The 19,450-nt window shown below is 35.7% G+C and overlaps 1 protein-coding gene across 1 annotated transcript in view; it reads right to left on the minus strand.

The window, feature by feature from the left end:
- LOC128238434 (intermembrane lipid transfer protein VPS13D-like) overlaps positions 1-19,450 on the minus strand; it is a 52,537-nt gene that overhangs the window by 26,345 nt on the left and 6,742 nt on the right. The window contains exons 11-20 of the mRNA XM_052954355.1: positions 18,842-18,903; positions 18,015-18,114; positions 16,985-17,108; positions 16,458-16,568; positions 15,514-15,654; positions 9,122-9,266; positions 8,697-8,892; positions 8,018-8,207; positions 3,779-3,961; positions 1,491-1,654 (exon numbers count right to left, since the gene is read on the minus strand). Coding sequence (XP_052810315.1) covers positions 1,491-1,654; positions 3,779-3,961; positions 8,018-8,207; positions 8,697-8,892; positions 9,122-9,266; positions 15,514-15,654; positions 16,458-16,568; positions 16,985-17,108; positions 18,015-18,114; positions 18,842-18,903 — 1,416 coding nt within the window. The remainder of the gene's footprint in view (positions 1-1,490; positions 1,655-3,778; positions 3,962-8,017; positions 8,208-8,696; positions 8,893-9,121; positions 9,267-15,513; positions 15,655-16,457; positions 16,569-16,984; positions 17,109-18,014; positions 18,115-18,841; positions 18,904-19,450) is intronic.

Consider the following 19,450-nt stretch of genomic DNA (forward strand, 5'->3'; position numbering starts at 1 on the left):
ACATAACTCACTTCTATTTAAATTTCAACCTAGCATTTCAAGGTTTCGAAGCAATGAATTAGGGTGGTTGTTCTGCCTTAATTTCTGCCTTAAGGCACGAAGTTAATTCCCAAGCAAGTGCAACATCTGTGGCCTCTAATTCGAATTCACAAATCAAAGAATCATCGACAGCCACTGTCCATGATTTGGTAAATACTTTTGCATATGATGTTGAACTAACTACTGAAAGGGTGGGCTCATTAACACATCAAAATCATCCACCAAAGTACAACTTGTGTTGATTTCATTATATTTACACCTCAACTTCCATTCCTTGAATAAACTGCCTTCCGCAAATTGCGTTTATCAATCAATGAACGCAACATCTTCGGATATGTCCGGATCGCAATACATCGCATAACAATTTATATAAAAACTATTGATCTTGTTATTGTATGTATTGTGTCAGCAGGTCACGTAAAATATAAATCAACATTTGAGAACGTGTTAATTCATTATATATTTTTAATGTATTGTTGCCGTAATTGTTTCAATTTTACGTTTACAAGTGATTTTTCAAGAGGTTGATCTTTTCCCGCGTTATTGTGACGTCATTTGAAACATTGTTTCCGGTTACAGTCGGGTCGTTCTATTTACAGAATGGGTAAAAAAGGATTACTGAAAGATATTCTTAAATAAAATGAAGTATTTTTAGCAATTCTTGAATGAAATAGTGAACTATTGGTGTAAGTATAAGGAATAAATTGCGGGGTTAATGTCATTATCGGGGAAATGAACGCAATTGGGCTGCTCAAAATACGCGTGGAGTCCTTCGGATAAACGAGGCGACACAAATTGGCTGTATCGTTGGCGTAAAGCGCCATTGCGATCGTGCTTTGTTTAACTCATCGTCAAACATGTTTTGCAAACAATATTAAGAGCAGTATTTTCAAAACCTGATGAGACAAAGATGGCAAAAATCCATTTAAATATCTGAAAACTATGATAATTAGGTAGTTCTTACAGATGTAAAATAGCATTGAAGCTGAAGAGATGGGAATTAACTTCTCCCGTTTTCCTAAAAGTAATGCAATACTTATAGGTTAGGTGAGTGATTTTCATTGAAGTTAGAGATGAGAGAAGACAGCTGTTGGTGTTCTTCTTAATTATGGGAAGTAATCAAATACATAAACGTCATGGGAGTTGTTTTCTTCTTGAAGCTGAATAGGGAAAGGGTTAAATTTCTTGACTTGTTAGCATTCTTTCTTTATTGGGAAGGTATCAAATATTTACAGGTAAGGGAAGTATGTCTCATTGAAAGTGAATGAGAGGGTACAAAACTCTTGCAAAATTTACAAAGGAAGAAAATTAAATACTCACAGGTAAGGAGAGAAACTCTCATTGTAGCTGAAGGAGAGAGCAAGCATTCAAAATTTATTTCCTTACCAGAAGTGGTATATTGGTTTTAAACTTACAAGTTTCTTAACTAGGGCAGGAAAAATAATACTTACAGATATGGTGAATTACTCTCATTGAAGCTGAAGAGAAGAGGGGTCACAACTCTAGCCATTTCAGTTTCCTCCCCTTGACCAGCAGCTTCTTGGCAACCGTCTTGTCTAAACACAAGGGGCAGACCACTCTTGTTGATCAGCCAGTACGGGGAGCTAACTATCACCTGTAAATTATTTCAACTTTAAAAATAGTCATGATAATGCGTGTTTAGTTTTATTCAGTCGGAAAAGAGGCATTATTTGATAATTATTACAGCAAGAGTTATGGTTATGGGCATTACTGCACAACATTAAATATTGGTATGTCAACAAGTGTACCAAGTTTCAATGAAATATCTTGAACAAGATCTTAACACATCGCAATGACGCCAACGTCAACAACAACACAGAAGCTATTACAATACCTCTTTATAAAATATACGAGATAAAAAATCACAGAGCATCATTTTCAGTGAATCATATTAATTGGAGTATGCTGCATTATAATTTGATCCTATTATGATGTGTCAGGGTTAATAAACAGCTTGTCTTAATTCTGTCCATTTTAAATATTTCAATGTGATTCCACGGAACAACTTTAAACGGCTTCCCTTTCCTGTTAAATTTCATTTCATTTTCAAAGAACGTACGGCTTTAGGCGTAAATTGCATTTCTATATTATAGTGATTTTTAGTGTAAAACAACAACAAGAGCTGTCGCAGTATGTGGCGAATGGCCCCAAATGCGACATTGAATTATGAACAATGTAAGTACATAAAAAGGGACGAAATTAGCAATGAAACACCCATTATGTCTTACCAATATGGCTGTTGCATTTGCAAGAACACAGTCATGGCCTTACGTCTAACCAACATGACTGGTGCATTTGCATGACCCTTTTGCCTAATGTATGCAATACCACATGGCATTAATATTTCTAACCAACATGAATGATACATTGGCAAGACCTGACCACATGATATTATTTCTAACCAACATGACTGGTGCATTGGCAAGACCACATGTTATTATGTCTTATCAATATGCCTGGTGCATTTGCATGACCAGAGTTATGGCATGATGTGCAACAATCTTTGCTGGTGCATTTGCTATACCATTTGGCATTACGTCTAACCAATATGGCTGGTGGCCTTGCAAGACAACATGACATTATGTATAACCAATAGATGGTACATTCGCAAGACCCCATTGCATTATGTCTTACCAAGTAGCTGGTGAATTTGCAAGACCACATGGCATTATGTTTGTGCAAAAGGATTAAAACTCCTCTATGCTTGACAAAACTACACCGTGGGTCTTAAAAATTCAATATAGCCTTTACATGTCAAATACATATGGCGAGATTTTTTTTAATTTGCTCAATTTAAAAAATACCACCCTTAGTTGACAACAAACACTTTTATGTCCTTATATGCAGCATTCCATAGTAAATTAACACTTAGTGTGACCTTGACCTTAGAGGTAGGAACACTGACTGGTCTTGCATGCGACACGTTGTCTTGATAGGTCGAAAACATGTGATAAGTTATTTTAAAATCTGTCCATTCAAGAGTTACAACCAGGACGTAGCCAACTATACTCGATGGCCTAATATGCAACATTCCATAGTTAAATAACAGAAAGTGTGACCTCGACCTTTTATGTAGGGACACTGGTCTTGCAGGCGACTATTCTTGGAAATTTAAACACATGTGACAAGTAATTTCAAAATATGTTCATACAGGCAAAAGCTATAGGTAAACGCTATGTCTTACTGCAGAATTATATAGTATTCAAACACTAATAGTGACCTTGGTCATAGCGGTAGGGAAATGGGTCTTGCATGCGACACGTCTTCTTGGTATGTGAAACACATGTGGCAAGTAATTTTAAAATCTATCTATACATGGGAAAGATACAGCCCAGAGACGACCACATATTCTCTATGCCCTTATATGAAGCATTTCATAGTATTCAAACACTAAAGGTGACCTTGACTTTAGAGGTAGGGTCACAGGCCTTAAACGTGTCACATCGTGATGGTATATCAAACACATGTGGCAACTTATTTTAAAATAGGGCTATACAAGAAAAGTTACAGTCCGGACACGAGACGTTAAGCTGGACTAACGGACAGACAGACGGGCGGATAGTGCGAATTTAATATGCTCGTCTTCGGGAGCATAATATCGTCAGGACATTTATTGCATAGATTCTGCCAATGAATGTACTAGTGTCCCAGAGCATCCACAATCAGCATAATGTTTATGTCTAAGATATATTATTAAAATTGGCCCAAGAACCATTACCTTCAGAGAGCCAGAAACATGAAGTAAAATACTAATGTTTAGCTCCAGCAGACGATCGTTGCAGTCGTAAAGACGAAGGGCGCTGTTGATGGTTGTCTGGTCCCCACTTTTGATCGCGTATTCATGACATGTCTGGAAATTCTCCAGTTGTATTCCAAACATGATACGCTTGCTGGTGTCAGCCTGTCAAGTACATATTTTGGAGTCATAGCGCAAACGACCATGTACAATCAATTTTTTTATTTTTTTATTCATTACGACTAATTAACATAACCATTATTGTTCAACGGAATTTTAATCATAATGCCCATTCAGGTATGCTGTTGTTGTGTTGTTGTTTTTTTTCAATCAAATAAAAAGCATAAATGTAATTCAACAATTGTTAGTCCTGGTTATGGCCCTTAACATATTATCTTTCGAAACATGTGTACCATGTTTCATTTCAATATCGTGTTGCTGTTTACAACAACAATGCCAACAACACCAAGGCATCGTGTAACGCAACCACAAATTACAGTCGAATATGGCACCAGCTTTGTTACATATGGATTTGTTGTGTATATGTGTTCCAGTAGAAGAGTTGCAAAGTGTATCTCATTATTATATCAAGGTTGATGACCAGATCAGTCGATTTCATAGTCTTATAAAAATTGTACCATAAATGCCCATATCAATTTGTAATTTTAATGTAAAGGGGTTAGGGGAAACCAAAAAAACGTAATCACATATTTATCTGGCTCCGAAACAATAACCATGATATATTCTTTCTTAAAGAAGTACACTGTAAAACGTCGGACTATAACAAATGGAAACTGGAATGGGGATCTGATGCATATTTTAATGGTAACAGCTCAAATAGTGCAGGTACATGTATATTGTTAAAAAAGAATAACAACTAAAATTATAGAACATAAAGAGATCATAACGGGTCGACTACAATGTTTAAATATTGAAATAGAAGAAAGAAATATTATGCTTATCAATACAGATGATGGGGAGTTTTTTTAATATTTTAAAACAATTTATCGCGGAAAATGATAAAAAGACAATAATTGTCGGTGGTGATTTATTATAGTACTAAATGAAGAATAAGATAAGCGAAACGGACAGAAAAACACACATATAAAGGAAGGGACAAAATAAATAGTTGTATTCAAAACTATAATTTAGAAGATAATGGAGGATTAAACATCCAAATAAACAAGAGCTGTCACAGTATGTGACGAATACCCCCGAATGTGTCATTGACCTACGAACAAGGTCAGTACATGAAAAGTTGATCTTGCCTTTACGTGTCAAATACATACGGCAAGTTATTTTAAATTGCCTCTGAACATAAAAAACACCAATACTCGACAACCTACACTGTTATGTCCTTATATCCCTTGTGAATAAACACTTAGTGTATCTTTCACCTTAGAGGTAGGGACATGGGTCTTGCACACGACACGTCGTCTTGGTATGTGGAACACATGTAGCAAGTGATTTTAAAATCTGTCCATACAAGGGAAAGAAACAGCCATGACACGACAACCTAAACTCTATGTCCTTATATGCAGCACTCCATTGTGAATAAACTCTAAGTGTGACCTCGACCTTTGAGGTAGGGACACGGGTCTTGCATGCGACACGTCGTCTCGGTATGTGGAACACATGTGGCAAGTTATTTTAAAATCTGTCCATATAAGAGAAAGTTACAGCCCGGACACGACAACTTATACTCTATGTCCTTATATGCAGCAATCCATTGTAAATAAACACTAAGTGTGACCTTGACCTTTGAGGTAGGGACACGGGTCTTGCACACGACACGTCGTCTTGGTATGTGGAACACATGTGGCAAGTTATTTTAAAATCTGTCCATACAAGAGAAAGTTACAGCCCGGACACGACAACTTATACTCTATGTCCTTATATGCAGCACTCCATTGTAAATAAACACTAAGTGTGACCTTGACCTTTGAGGTAGGGACACGGGTCTTGCACACGACACGTCGTCTTGGTATGTGGAACACATGTGGCAAGTTATTTTAAAATCTGTCCATACAAGAGAAAGTTACAGCCCGGACACGACAACCTATACTCTATGTCCTTATATGCAGCACTCCATTGTAAATAAAGACTAAGTGTGACCTTGACCTTTGAGGTAGGGACATGGGTCTTGCACGCGACACGTCGTCTTGGTATGTGGAACACATGTGGCAAGTTATTTTAAAATCTGTCCATACAAGAGAAAGTTACAGCCCGGACACGACAACCTATACTATATGTCCTTATATGCAGCACTCCATTGTAAATAAACACTAAGTGTGACCTTGACCTTTGAGGTAGGGACACGGGTCTTGCACACGACACGTCGTCTTGGTATGTGGAACACATGTGGCAAGTTATTTTAAAATCTGTCCATACAAGAGAAAGTTACAGCCCGGACACGACAACCTATACTCTATGTCCTTATATGCAGCACTCCATTGTAAATAAACACTAAGTGTGACCTTGACCTTTGAGGTAGGGACATGGGTCTTGCACGCGACACGTCGTCTTGGTATGTGGAACACATGTGGCAAGTTATTTTAAAATCTGTCCATACAAGAGAAAGTTACAGCCCGGACACGACAACCTATACTCTATGTCCTTATATGCAGCACTCCATTGTGAATAAACACTAAGTGTGACCTTGACCTTTGAGGTAGGGACACGAGTCTTGCACGCCACACGTCGGCTTGGTATGTGGAACACATGTGGCAAGTTATTTTAAAATCTGTCCATACAAGGGAAAGTTATAGAGCCGGACGGACGGACGGACGGACGCTGCGATTTTAATATGCCCACCTTCGGGGGCATAAAAACAATTTACGTGACACTCAAATAATAAAGCCCCATTTTTTTGCAGACTTGATTACTTTCTGGTTTCGACCAATAGTATATCGGAGTTTAAAATATGCACTGGCATAAGATCGGATCATTCAATCGTAACCATAAAGATATATCTGTCTAAACATCAACGAGGTCCTGGATAATTCAAACTTAACAAATCTGTTTTATTAGAGGCTGAATACCATGCAAAAATTAAAAAGGCCATTAAAGATACAGCTGAAATTAATAATCATGCAAAACCAAACACTTTGTGGGAAATTATTAAATGTGCCATTAGAAATGTTACCATTCAATATTGCACATACAAAAAGAAAGATAGAATCAAGACAGAACAAAAACTAACAGAAGAAATTAACAATATAGAAATACAATTCGCCAATAATCCTAGCAATAATTTAGAGAATATATTTAAGGACAAAAACAATCACTAGAAGACCTAACAAAACAGCAAGCTAAAGGTTATCTTTTTAGATCTAAATCAGAATTTATAGAAGGCATGGACAAAAACTCAAAATATTTCGCTAATCTTGAGAAAAGAAAAAAAACACAACAACACATAACTAGATTAACTGTCAACAACGTCGATTTAACTAAACCCGACAGTATACTCAACGAAACTAAACTGTTCTATAATAACCTTTATAAAAAACAACAACTAGACGGATCTAACGATGACTTCTTAAAGCACAATACCAATACACTAAATAATGTACAAAAAGAATCATGTGAAGGAAAGCTAACAGAAAAGGAGTGTGCTGAAGCTTTATTAGCGATAAACAAAAACAAAAGCCCGGGTTCTGACGGTTTAACGACAGAGTTCTATAAATTATTTTGGATTGATGTTAAGTTGTTTCTTTTAAATTCCTTAAATTATTCATATACCAATGGGATTTTTTTAGAATTACAAAAGCAAGGAATAATAAATTTAATACCAAAAAAAGAAAAAGACTCCTCCTCATTAAATAATTGGCGTCCTATATCCTTATATTCAGTTTTCACCCGGAACCAAACTATCTCTTTTTCTCCCTTCTTTCTATAATGAACCTACCTTGAATCTCTCTCTAACACTCTCCTCAACAGCATTAAATATTGTTCACATAACCTGTATATGTTTTTTTGGAATATATATACATGGATATTAATAACATGTAAATTGTTTAACAGTATTATGTGCATTATATTTGCTGATGTAAAAATATATACAAAAGTTATAAAAAAAAAAAAAAAAAAAAAAAACACCAAGGCTATGACGATAACTCTGCAAAACACAGACAGGGTAAAAAATTGGCGCAATGATCATGTTAGTAAGGCTGTTATAATATCTGTTTTCAATTGAAAAACAAAATAACTGAAAATACTCACAGCATGGACTTGTGTTGTTTTTCCAGGTTTAATTCCACCCAATATATCTGTCCCCTTGAAGTAATAGATGAAGTCGACTGGCAGTAGGTTTTGTATTGTGAATGGGGCCATTATTAATACATTGTGACCTGGAAGAACTTCTCTTTGCCCAGCTTCGGGGTATTGTTCATGGAACACTGCCAAGCAAAACCTGCAAAGATTTGAGATAACTGAGGCAAACTTAAGGTCAAGTTTCATCATAAGCTAAGCTTTACAAATTAAGTAAACAAATTCTTAAAAGCTTCTTTGTAATTAGTCTAAACATTTTCATTTTCACAATCAGAAACATTGTATAATTAAAGAAATAGCTAGGGAAGTGGTTGAGTATGTCTTTAATGAGAGAGTCACGCCCAAAGCAGGGTAAAGGACCTTAGACCCCTTCTGGAATTGTTTCCAACACATTTATTTTCATTTCAAGGTACTTCCTATCGTTTAAAAAAATATACAATTGTATGATCAAAAAGCAATCTCAACAACTATACAATAGTTTGGAATTAAAGATAATCTTCATTGCAGGATTTATCTAGAACTTTAGCCTATAACATTTTCCATAATCTCACTTATTTTCTTTGGATTTCATTCTTAATGGAAATCAGAAAACCTCACTTAAACTGAACATCTTAGATTAATCCATTTATACCTATACACAGAATCCACACTACAGCACATGCGCACATGATTCACTATTTTGCCTTTCTCGCCATGTTGCCAGCTAATTGGTTCACTGCAGTAGTCAACTGGCCAATCAACAGGCTTTATCCATAATCTCGAGTAGACATAGCTGATTGGGATAGGGCGCTTCTGATTTAAGTTGATTATGAAGGTTTCGTAGCGGCCTGAACAAATATTCAAATAGATTAGAATAGTATATAACTGTGCATATAAGGGCTGCGTAGAAAATCATTTGGAAAATAACTGACACACGAAATATATACAAAACCTGAAGACTGTGATTCATTACGTTCCGTTATGTTGTGTGTGTGTGTGTGTGTGTTTAATTCTGATTTTTGTTGGTTCTTTTCCAAAAACAAATCCCTAATCCATATCACTACTAAAATTCAATACCTGGAATGACAGGATTGTCCATTTTTAATTCAATGGACTCGTCTAGTGTGTTATGCACGACCAGTGCCGATCGCAGGGTGATCACTTTCCGGCCAGTTCCCTCATGGGTGATGTCAAATACAACACGCGTCAGGGGGGACTTGGGCTATAAAAATAAGACCCATTATACAAAAAAGATTTCCTCCTTCTGTGAATTATATTTATTTTGCCATGATCGTGAAAAGTTATAATATTATTATCTTAATATGCTAGGTCTTGTCTTGTGGGTGAACCCCGAATTCCTGGGAAAAAAACTATTTGTACCAATCGCCTTCTTCTACATAGAAAATGTGTTATGAAAACGGTAAATGACTGTGAAGGTGGAAAAAACTCCCTCTGTCATTAAGCAGAATAACACATCAATAAAGAGTACAAACAGTAAGTAAAGAGTTGTTCTCCAAACTTTGCCATGTTCTGTAACGAACATTGCTGAAGGTTTTGACAAACAAAGAAACATACATTGCTTTCATAATTATTATCACATGGTTTACAATAACCTTTGCCATTTTCACAATCCATAGAAAACGACACAGTCATCAAACTTCATGTCTTCCCGAATTTTCACAGCCATCTAAAGTATTAGCATTTTTTTCTCTCTATTTCTCGTATTTTTTCCTCCGAATTATCTATTGGTGCGTCCCATACGGTCATTTACAGTACTATTTGTATGAACCATATACAAATGTACAACATAACATAACATAACATAACATAACATAACATAACATAACATATAGTTTATTGTAATCTAAGGCCTCCGGCCCATAATACAGTTATTCATGCATATATTTTTAACAACATAGATATAATACAATAATGAACAAGACATATTTTAAAGCAATGATATATCAATAATATTCTTGAAAACTGTTTTAAACAATGTTTCAAAATGCAAAAAATCAACATGCTTGCACATCAATATTGCATTCATAACTTTCCGGTATAAGAATAAGATGCATATATAATAATAAGGCACAGGTGAATAACACTATAGCGAGTTATCATTACGTTTAAGAAATGTTTCTCTTGTTATAAAAGCGTTGTGAATATATTTTGAAATCAGTACAATACTATTTTTCGACACTTCTGACATTATGTTGTAGAAAACTGATTGCGTGGGAATAGACAAAATCCAGTTAGATTTGAAATATTCATTTCTCAAGTTTGCATACAACGGACAAATCATGAACATGTGGAATTCGTCTTCAATGACATATATATGTTCGGACAAACAATATAGGCAAAATCTAAATTCTCGCTCAATATTCAGGTGTCGACCCTTTTCAATCATCAGGGGGTGACTTGAGCACCTAAAGTTCGACAAGTGTCTTTTCAATATATATGATAGATCACATGATAAATATCGTTCAGGATCAAGAGCAGTTTTGAAATGTTTATAATGGACTGCCTTAGGTGAAGCCTCTATATATGAATACAGTTGTTGCACAGCACAATCTTTGAGTCTTTCAATAAATAGCCTTAAGAAATGTTCTTGGTTTCCAATCTCTTGTGAAATCCACGCATAACCAAAGCCGTTCTCAAATAATAAATTCTTCACACTTGTTGCCCATGTTGTACGACCTGATTCATCTAGTGATTTGAGCATAAGATAACCCTGTCGTGGATAACGGTTTTCTGGCATGTGTATCAATTTTAACCAGTACTTAATGCAACGTGTTGTATATTGGATGGACATAGGGTTTCTTCCACACTCACTTAATGCAAAAAAGTTGGCAACCGACTGGTTCAAACCACAAATCCGTTTACAGAAGTCAATATGGACTTTCTCCGTACATTCAGAATAACGGTATCCCCATATATCGTCGCAGTAACACAAAATAGGTTGTACAATTGAGTCAAACAATTTAAAAGCGTCTTTCGGGTGTAAATAACCAAAATATTTTTGATATCTTAATATGTTTGTTATGGCTTTTGTCGCCTGTTTCGCAAGTGTTTCCCTAGTCAGTGTCCAGAAGAGCTTTGGAGTGAAAAACGCTCCTAAGTATTTATACTGGGATACAACTTCCAATTGAGTACCACGATAGTACCATTTTTCAAAGTGTCTTAGAATACCACCGTTTCGGAAAACCATTACTTTCGATTTCTCAGTATTAAGTTCTATACCAGTATCTGCACAGAATGATTCAATAAGGGTAATTTGTCTTTGTAAGTTTATAGCTGTGTCTGCGAAACTCGATACATCGTCGGCAAACATTAGAGCGTATAAATTACCTATTTTGTCGGTTACAAATATCCCATTCGTAGAATTAGCCGTAAGATAGTGAACTAAGTCATTCATAAACAATGAGAATATTACTGGCGATGACACACAGCCCTGCTTTGTCCCAATGGAGCACCGGAAGTAGTCCGTAAAACCGCCTGTTGCTGTGGATCGGATATCGTCGGTAGGTATACGAGCCTGGACGTTGGAACCTGGTATTTTCACGCATGATTTTAATTGTTCGTACATAGATTGTAATATCACTAGAAATTTACCACGGACTCCATTTCTGTACAGACATTGCCATAGTTTTTTATGTTGACAGCTATCAAACGCCTTTTAAAAGTCCACGTAAAAGACGTAAAATCTCCCTCGTTGACGTGAGATATGTTTTTGAATCATGGATTGTAACGTAAATATATTGTCTATTGTAGAGTATTTACTTCTAAACCCTGCCTGGGCCTCATCTATGATCCCATTTTCTTCACACCATTTTGTAAGACGCTTTGTCATTATATTAACAAATATTTTGCTTATACTATTTGTAAGCGAAATTGCTCTATAATTATTGGTATCCTTTAATGGGCCCTTTTTGTGAATAGGGGTGATAACATTTTCTCTTCATCCCGATGGAAAGTTACCCGTGTTAAATATGTTATTAAATAGATCAGTCATATACGGGGTAATCAATTGGGAGGTACTTTTAAACATTTCCATACAAATGCCATCAGTTCCGGGTGAACAGTTCACTCGTAAGTGTGCTATACTTTCCTGTACTTCACTTTCTGTTATTACTTCATTCAATATGTCACCGTTGACAGGTCGTGTAATATCATCAAAAACTGATCGATTATCCCAATTATCGTAATTATTGGGGTCGCAAAATAACTGTTTGAAGTATTCGAACCATTCACTGTCCGATATACAATTGATACTCGGATGTTTATTGTCTTTTATGCTTTTCAATGTACTCCAAAAGAGCTTTGGGTCATTTCTACAGCTAATGAGATCGTTTCGGCGCCTTTTTTGAAGTTCATATTGTTTTGATCTACATACAGCTTTAAAAGCACTTTTTGCTATTATAAATTGCTCAAAATCCGCTTGGTTATTTGTAATACGAAACTTTCGCAGCTTGCTATATTTATCATATTTCAACAGTGAACAATCAACGTCCCACCATTCAGGTTGTTCATTTATTTTTGTACGATAACTTTTGCATCGTTGCCTTTTCATAAGTGCCCCAGCTTCTTCATATACATGTATAAAAGCAATTAGACTTTGGTTTATGTTTAATAGTGGTGAAGTGCGTTCGAAAACACGAAGTAAGTCACCGAAAGTATTCACAAAGTCACTTCTCACCGTCTCCTTCCATTTGTAATAGTACGCAGGATTTAATTTCTTGTCTCTATGTTTTACTTTTTGAGTGTCATTAAGGGGCCACTTTATGGTACACATTAATGGAAAATGGTCTGAGAACGATTCGCAGCCAACTGTAAAGTTAGAAACGTTAGCGAACAGTGACGTCGATGCAAGAATATAGTCTACAACGCTTCGCCCATTGTTCGCGGTACATGTGAATTCTCCGTTATTATCGTGAAACAGACGTCCGTTCATTGTATGAATGTCATGTGTGCAGCACAAATCTATCAGCGATGTCCCAAATGTATTCACTATTGTGTCTTTATAACATTTAGGAACAGCAAAGTTATCAGACGGATAATCACTGTCTCCGAATACGAAGTCCAAGTCATCGTTTGGAATAAAATCTTGCAACAATCCGATACGCGCATTTAGATCTCCAGCGACTATAAGATCAGCCGACGGAAAGTCAGATACAATCGCAGTTATTTTTTTGTTAAGAATAGATATACCGTTTGTATTAGTTTCTTCATATATTGTCGACCGCTCGGGTGACACATATGTGAATAACATAATAATGTCATTTTGCAGATAGTTCAGTTGTTTTGCCAATACCAAGACTATACAATCGTCTAAATCATCGTAAATTCGTTTAACATGGTCATTTAACCAACCTTTCATGAAAACAGCTACTCCACCAGAACCTCGTTTGTTTGAGCATATACGAGATTTGGAAAACAAAGTATAACCTGACAGATATAATCTAAAATCATCATTTTTAGTTTCCCATGTTTCATAGAGACTAATGATGTCATACTGAGCACAAAAGTCAGAAAATAAATAGTCACTTTCAAACTTTCTCAGTCCCTGAATATTAAGTGAACAGATTTTAAGTTCGGTAAAATTGCTATTTACAAAACTGTATTCTGGACCTTGTCCGCAGCCCTATTTTTCAACTAGAACTGGCCTTTTTTCAACATCATCGTAACAGTAGGCACTTCCATTTACCATAAGTCTGTCATGTTTGAAATGAGCCTTTTTCCCCTCGTCGATACATTGTTTGAGAAATGGATATAGACCGGTGCGAGCTTTAACTACTGCTTCCGGCAAATCTTCTACAACCCTACCATCTACGTTACCGTTTTTTCGTTTCGTTCGAAATTCGCGCAGTACACGTTCCCGATCAAGATAATTAGCAAATTTAACCAGTATTGGGCGATCGCCTCTGCCTGGTAGTCTGTACATACTTTCATATATCATTTGATCAACGTCGATACCAAGTGTATTTGTTATATAAGTTTTCACTTAAGTTACAATTTCTATCGCTGTTTCATTTTCAGTTTGGTGTAGGCCATGAAATTTAAGGTAATTTCAGCGAATATATGTTTCAAATTTGTCATTTCTACAATTACTTTTAGATAATTCATCTCTTACGGACGTAAGTTCCCGTGTAAGCGAATTTACAGTACTTGACAAACTGGCATTTTCTTGTTTAATTTCCGCGTTTTCAGTTTTGATTTCATTTACCGATTTTTCTAACCCGTCGAACCGTTTGTTCATCTGTCGAAGTTCGGATCGGATGTCTAGAAGAACCGACGTCATGTCAGTTTGTCCAATGCTAATAGCCGGTCTGTGGTCCGTACCTGTAGCCGAGGTGGCGCACTCCTCCTCCGACGCCTCCCGCTGAGGCCGAGGATTCAACCAGGAGGAGATGGACGCCTGTCCATGGGAAGTCTGCGTCAGCTCGGCGAGATTGTCCTGTGACAATGCGAGTTGACCGCTCTCGGAGTCACTGACATTTGGGGTGTTGTTGGATGTGGCTACTGATGAGAGGCGGCCACCGCGTCCATCAGTACGCTGCCGTGCATTTCGGAGTTCTGGGCCGGGGCCGGGGTTCATTTCAATGTACTGGGCAGAAAGCAACAGGAAAAGTACTATTCGTATGCATAACGACACATGTCCGTGTGATACTTTAATCACTCTAACGGTATTTCTATTTTTGATTGGTTGTGAAAATGTTCCAATTGTTGCTCGCCACTGTGAAACGTCGTTTCCCATGATGTACCGCTATGTCCAACGATGTAGCGATTCTTCGAATAGCGGTATGTTCATGCGTGACGGAAAGGTCTTTGAAGGGATATTGGCAAGGTGATCAATTAACGATGAGCTCTTAACGGTATTTTTACAAATACAATAGGTGTAATAGTTCTGGTATGCAAGATATGCTATGTGTCCTTGTTTATCAACTCCGCGCTTGATTAATTTGGGTTTTTCGCCCAGACAAAGGAAATTCTGTCAAATGCAATAAGAACACATTTCCTGCCCCGTATGTAACAAACTTTCATCGAAAAGTAAGGGACAAGCCACTCGCTCACCGTTTGTTAAATAATAAGTCCTATATTTATCCAACAAACACTATATATCACAATTTTCAGTCCCACAAAAAAAACTTTTCTTCATACCGGAAGCGGAAGATCCTATGTTATTAACAATTAAGATAATGTGAGTAAAGAATAAAGGAAGTAAACTTCAAAGCCATATATTTTTATAATTTGGAAAGCATTTCTGAGACTGCCAAAAAAAACTAAGCCATTGAATGAAAAGTTTCAATCCTTCAACACTTGCACAAAAGTTAAAATACAAGTTATTGTAAAATAACAAAAATCCTGCAAATGTATTCTCACACTCACCTGTCATAACCATTATATGATTTTAGAAGCTCAAGAAATAAATCTGATTTTGTAATAGTTCTTCTTATTGAAATATACATTACCCCAACAAAGATGGTTTGTTTCTCATGGTCAGGTTTGGCGTATCTAAAGAACGTCCCAACTTTGTCCACGGACAGCGGGTGCAATGTTTGCCATCCGTCCACACGCACCTCAACTTGGTTCATACGCAACGTCTGGGATTTCTGTAGTTAATAAATTTTTAATTTTATATATAGTTTGAAGACAAATATAAACTGGTCAGCTATACAATTATATTGATAATTCTGGAATTAATTTCCTAAACAAAGCTCAGTATAGATGTCCGTTTTGAGAGGCCAAGTTAACATTACTGTTGGAGATGGAGGCCATGACCCTTTGGGTTAGAGGTGGCCACCTACAACCGACACCCTTTACCTGAAGTCGTTTTGTAGCTAAGCAATAATTAAATAAAGTTGTATAATTAAATGAATAATATATATTGTTTTTGATCAATAAATATTCTCGGATTTTTAAGTTGATGAAATTAAGAATAACAATACATGTGAATATCATTTATATTCGGTGATCATTGTGAAATAAAACTAATTAGCCAAAACTGTATTTTATATCTCAAGAAAACATAAGTAACAGTTTAAAGATCTATTTGTTTGATCTAAACACAATACATGAGCTATTGCTTAAAATGATGTATGAATATTTATGCGAAAAGCTACAGAAACAAGCTTAGTAGCAAAATGTTTAAAAATAAACCAGGTTTAATGGGCAAAAAAATGGTACTGGGTAAACACCAAAGACATAGAATATAAAATCACAAACAAGAAACATGGAAAAACAAGACGAAACTCTACAAACAGCACAGTGCATACATACTATAAATCAAAAAACTAATGACCCAAAAGTTAACTTCAAATTCTAAAAAATCATACTTTTTTATTACATTTTGATGTACTCATCCAAATGCATGGGGGTAAAAAGGTAAGAGCCATTTAAAGAAAGGTATATTCACCTTATGTCTTATCTTTTCGTGCCTCTGAAAGTTGAATGACACATCTTCATTTGGTGGCACTTGAACCCAGTCCTGACTTGCCGGCAGGGATGTAAGGTTACCTCCCCCGACCTATGAGAAATAATTAAAATTGAGCTAAAATATACTATCGTCAAACTAATATGACAAAGACAATTTTCGATCATAAAACAATCACCTTTGCTTAGAAACCTTAGAAACACAAACTGTATTATCACAATTGAATTCCCGTTCACCACTTAAATTTTTAAACATAGTTTCATTAATCTCTCAAGGTTAAGGTTACGTTTCTGATTGAGTTTTGTTCCCTCAAAGGGTCTACAAAACCAAGAGTAACATCAATTGTGAATGTATATACATATTGATTACATTAACCATTAACGGTATTTTCAAGACTTTGGTGGACTTTTGTCAGCAACTATAAAATCATAAATTGTTCAGGTTAAAAATGCTACCATGGGCAGGCAGTCGTATCACATCAATAAGTCATACTACTATAACAGTTTTACCTGTGAAGGTGTTTTGGTTACCGGTCTAAACCACAACAAGGAACCAGTCTGGTTTCGTATTGCATAGGGTCGGAGAAGTTGCCGACGTTTCACGCTGGTTAAAGACTCCATTCCTGTTTCAGCTCTGGAAAATAAATTGTCAGTTTTGTTTTTTAAGTAAACTGCCGTAATGATGACATCATAAACTCATAATCAATTATTAGTATATTTAAAAAAATGGAAATAGATGACTGTCTTCAAAAGCATGGACTATTTTCTGAAATACAGAACAAAAAAACAAACACATTTCTTTGTTATTTCTCCCTTGAAAAATACTTTTGAGATGTTATTGCCCTTGTGTGTAACCTTACCATGACCTTGTTGTTACAGAAATCTATAAATAAATATATATGCTGCTAGGTAATAGTTGATGTTTATCATAGCCTTATTTAACTAGTCAGTTGTAGTCAAAAATATCACAAGCTCGAAAGCCCGGCTAGTAACAATTTACCAGGGTTATGATTTTAGATTTGTAATTGAATGAAAAGCCTTATTTCAATGACTTATTTAGTTCCTCCAAATAATACCAGCCTTCTGATTGATTGCAAGAATGTCTATTTGATAGCCTTTGTGCATGCCCCAACCGCTAAATAACCCACTAAATAAACCCGTTTAGTGGCTAAATGGAGTTTTGGCAGTTGATTTCGTCAGAGACTTTCTAAATCATCATATCCGAATGTATCCGGCGATCATATAAGTGGAGAAATGAGTGTTAACACTGACATAATTATATTCTGTTTGTACTTTCAAAATCCAAAACATTCTTTTGGAGCAAATGACCCTAATGCATAACTTAAAGAAAGCAAGCTATGATAATGACAAAGTCAATGAAGTGAATCAACTGGGTAAATTGGGTCAACAGCCTTTTATATACTAATTGAAACTGTGTATAAATTAAATTTCTTTAATCTCCTAGTATTCATAAAATAGACAATCTGAAATTATATTAGTGTATATCAAGGTATGATTAACAACGGTACAATCTACTCACTTCTCTGTGTGTTTGTAGTAGTCCGCGGCCCACTTGTCTTTCGTCATGTTGTACAGGTCTAGCAAGGTGGATGTAACTGTCAGGTTCAGGACGTCAGATGCTAAATGTGTAAAATTGTACTTTTAGATAAAAGCATAATTTTGTTCACAACTTTAGTAATTCAAAATAAGAACTATTTACTGTCATTATATTCTTAGCAAGCAGTTACTATCTTTTTATCATTTATGATAAGAAGTCTTCAAGTCAAGCACTGGTTATAAAACTTAAGTGTACACACATCACATGGCTTGGTCAGGTACAGTAGATGTAGTTATCTTAGGATTCAGGGTTACTGATCTAATATCTATATTTAACTAACAATGAAGTGACCTTTATATAAATAAAAATGATGTACACTTCAACCTTACCTATATTTAATTGTGACAATCGTGCCAAATTTCATGGAGACATGATGATTACTGTTGTTAAAAAAACCAACACAAAACAAATAAATGTTAAAATAGTAATTATTGCTATACCTTACCCATTGTCCGATACACCCGGTACACTACTGCGTGAGTTCTGTTGGACATTTTGCTAGGAAAACTTCATATAATTTATTAGGCAGTTTCATTGGAACCAAATGGGGACCTCTTAGGAACTAAGCCAATAAAACCACATTGAGTGTTATTTTTCTATATTTAGTGACAAAACCCCTGTATGATGTCATGGTTAACTTCTTAGAGTCTGTCAGCTAATTTTACATGATAGTGTGAAAAGATTAAAGTACCAGGGTTGTAGATGATGATTCTCACCACCATGCAGGTATGTTTTGAGTGTGTGATTACCTGATATTTCCACATAAAGCTTTTGCTCTGGATGTTTGAAGTTCCGCCACTGTGCATGACATCTAAAAATGAACATTGTTTTCAGTAAAATACCTAATTCACTTACATCTTTAGTGCAATAGTACTAATATCACAAACAATTCTATGCTTTCAAATATAACTCACAACACTCGAGGAGCTGTTACCTTGATGAAGACTAAGTTCAAAGTACAAGTTTCAATCACTTATGAGATATCTAACTTGTCTTCATCAATAATTCTTACCAATCTAACTAATGCTCAACTTATCTAATTTTATTTATTCTTACCAATCTATCAAACGCTCAATTTATCTTAAGTGTATAAATTCAAACTAATCTAGCAAAAGCTCCACTTATCTGAGTTTATTAATTCAAACCAATCTAGCAAATGCTTAACTTACCTAAGTTTATTAATTCTTACTAATCTATCAAAAGCTCAACTTATCTCAGTGTATTAATTCAAACCAATCTAGTAATTGCTCACCTTACCTCAGTTTAATAATTCAAACAAATCTAGCAAATGCTCAACTTATCGAAGTTTCATAATTCTAACAAATCGAGCAATTGCGCAACTTCCCTAAGAATATCAA

This window comes from Mya arenaria, chromosome 6, assembly GCF_026914265.1.
Source record: "Mya arenaria isolate MELC-2E11 chromosome 6, ASM2691426v1".
Taxonomy (NCBI): Eukaryota; Metazoa; Mollusca; class Bivalvia; order Myida; family Myidae; genus Mya; species Mya arenaria.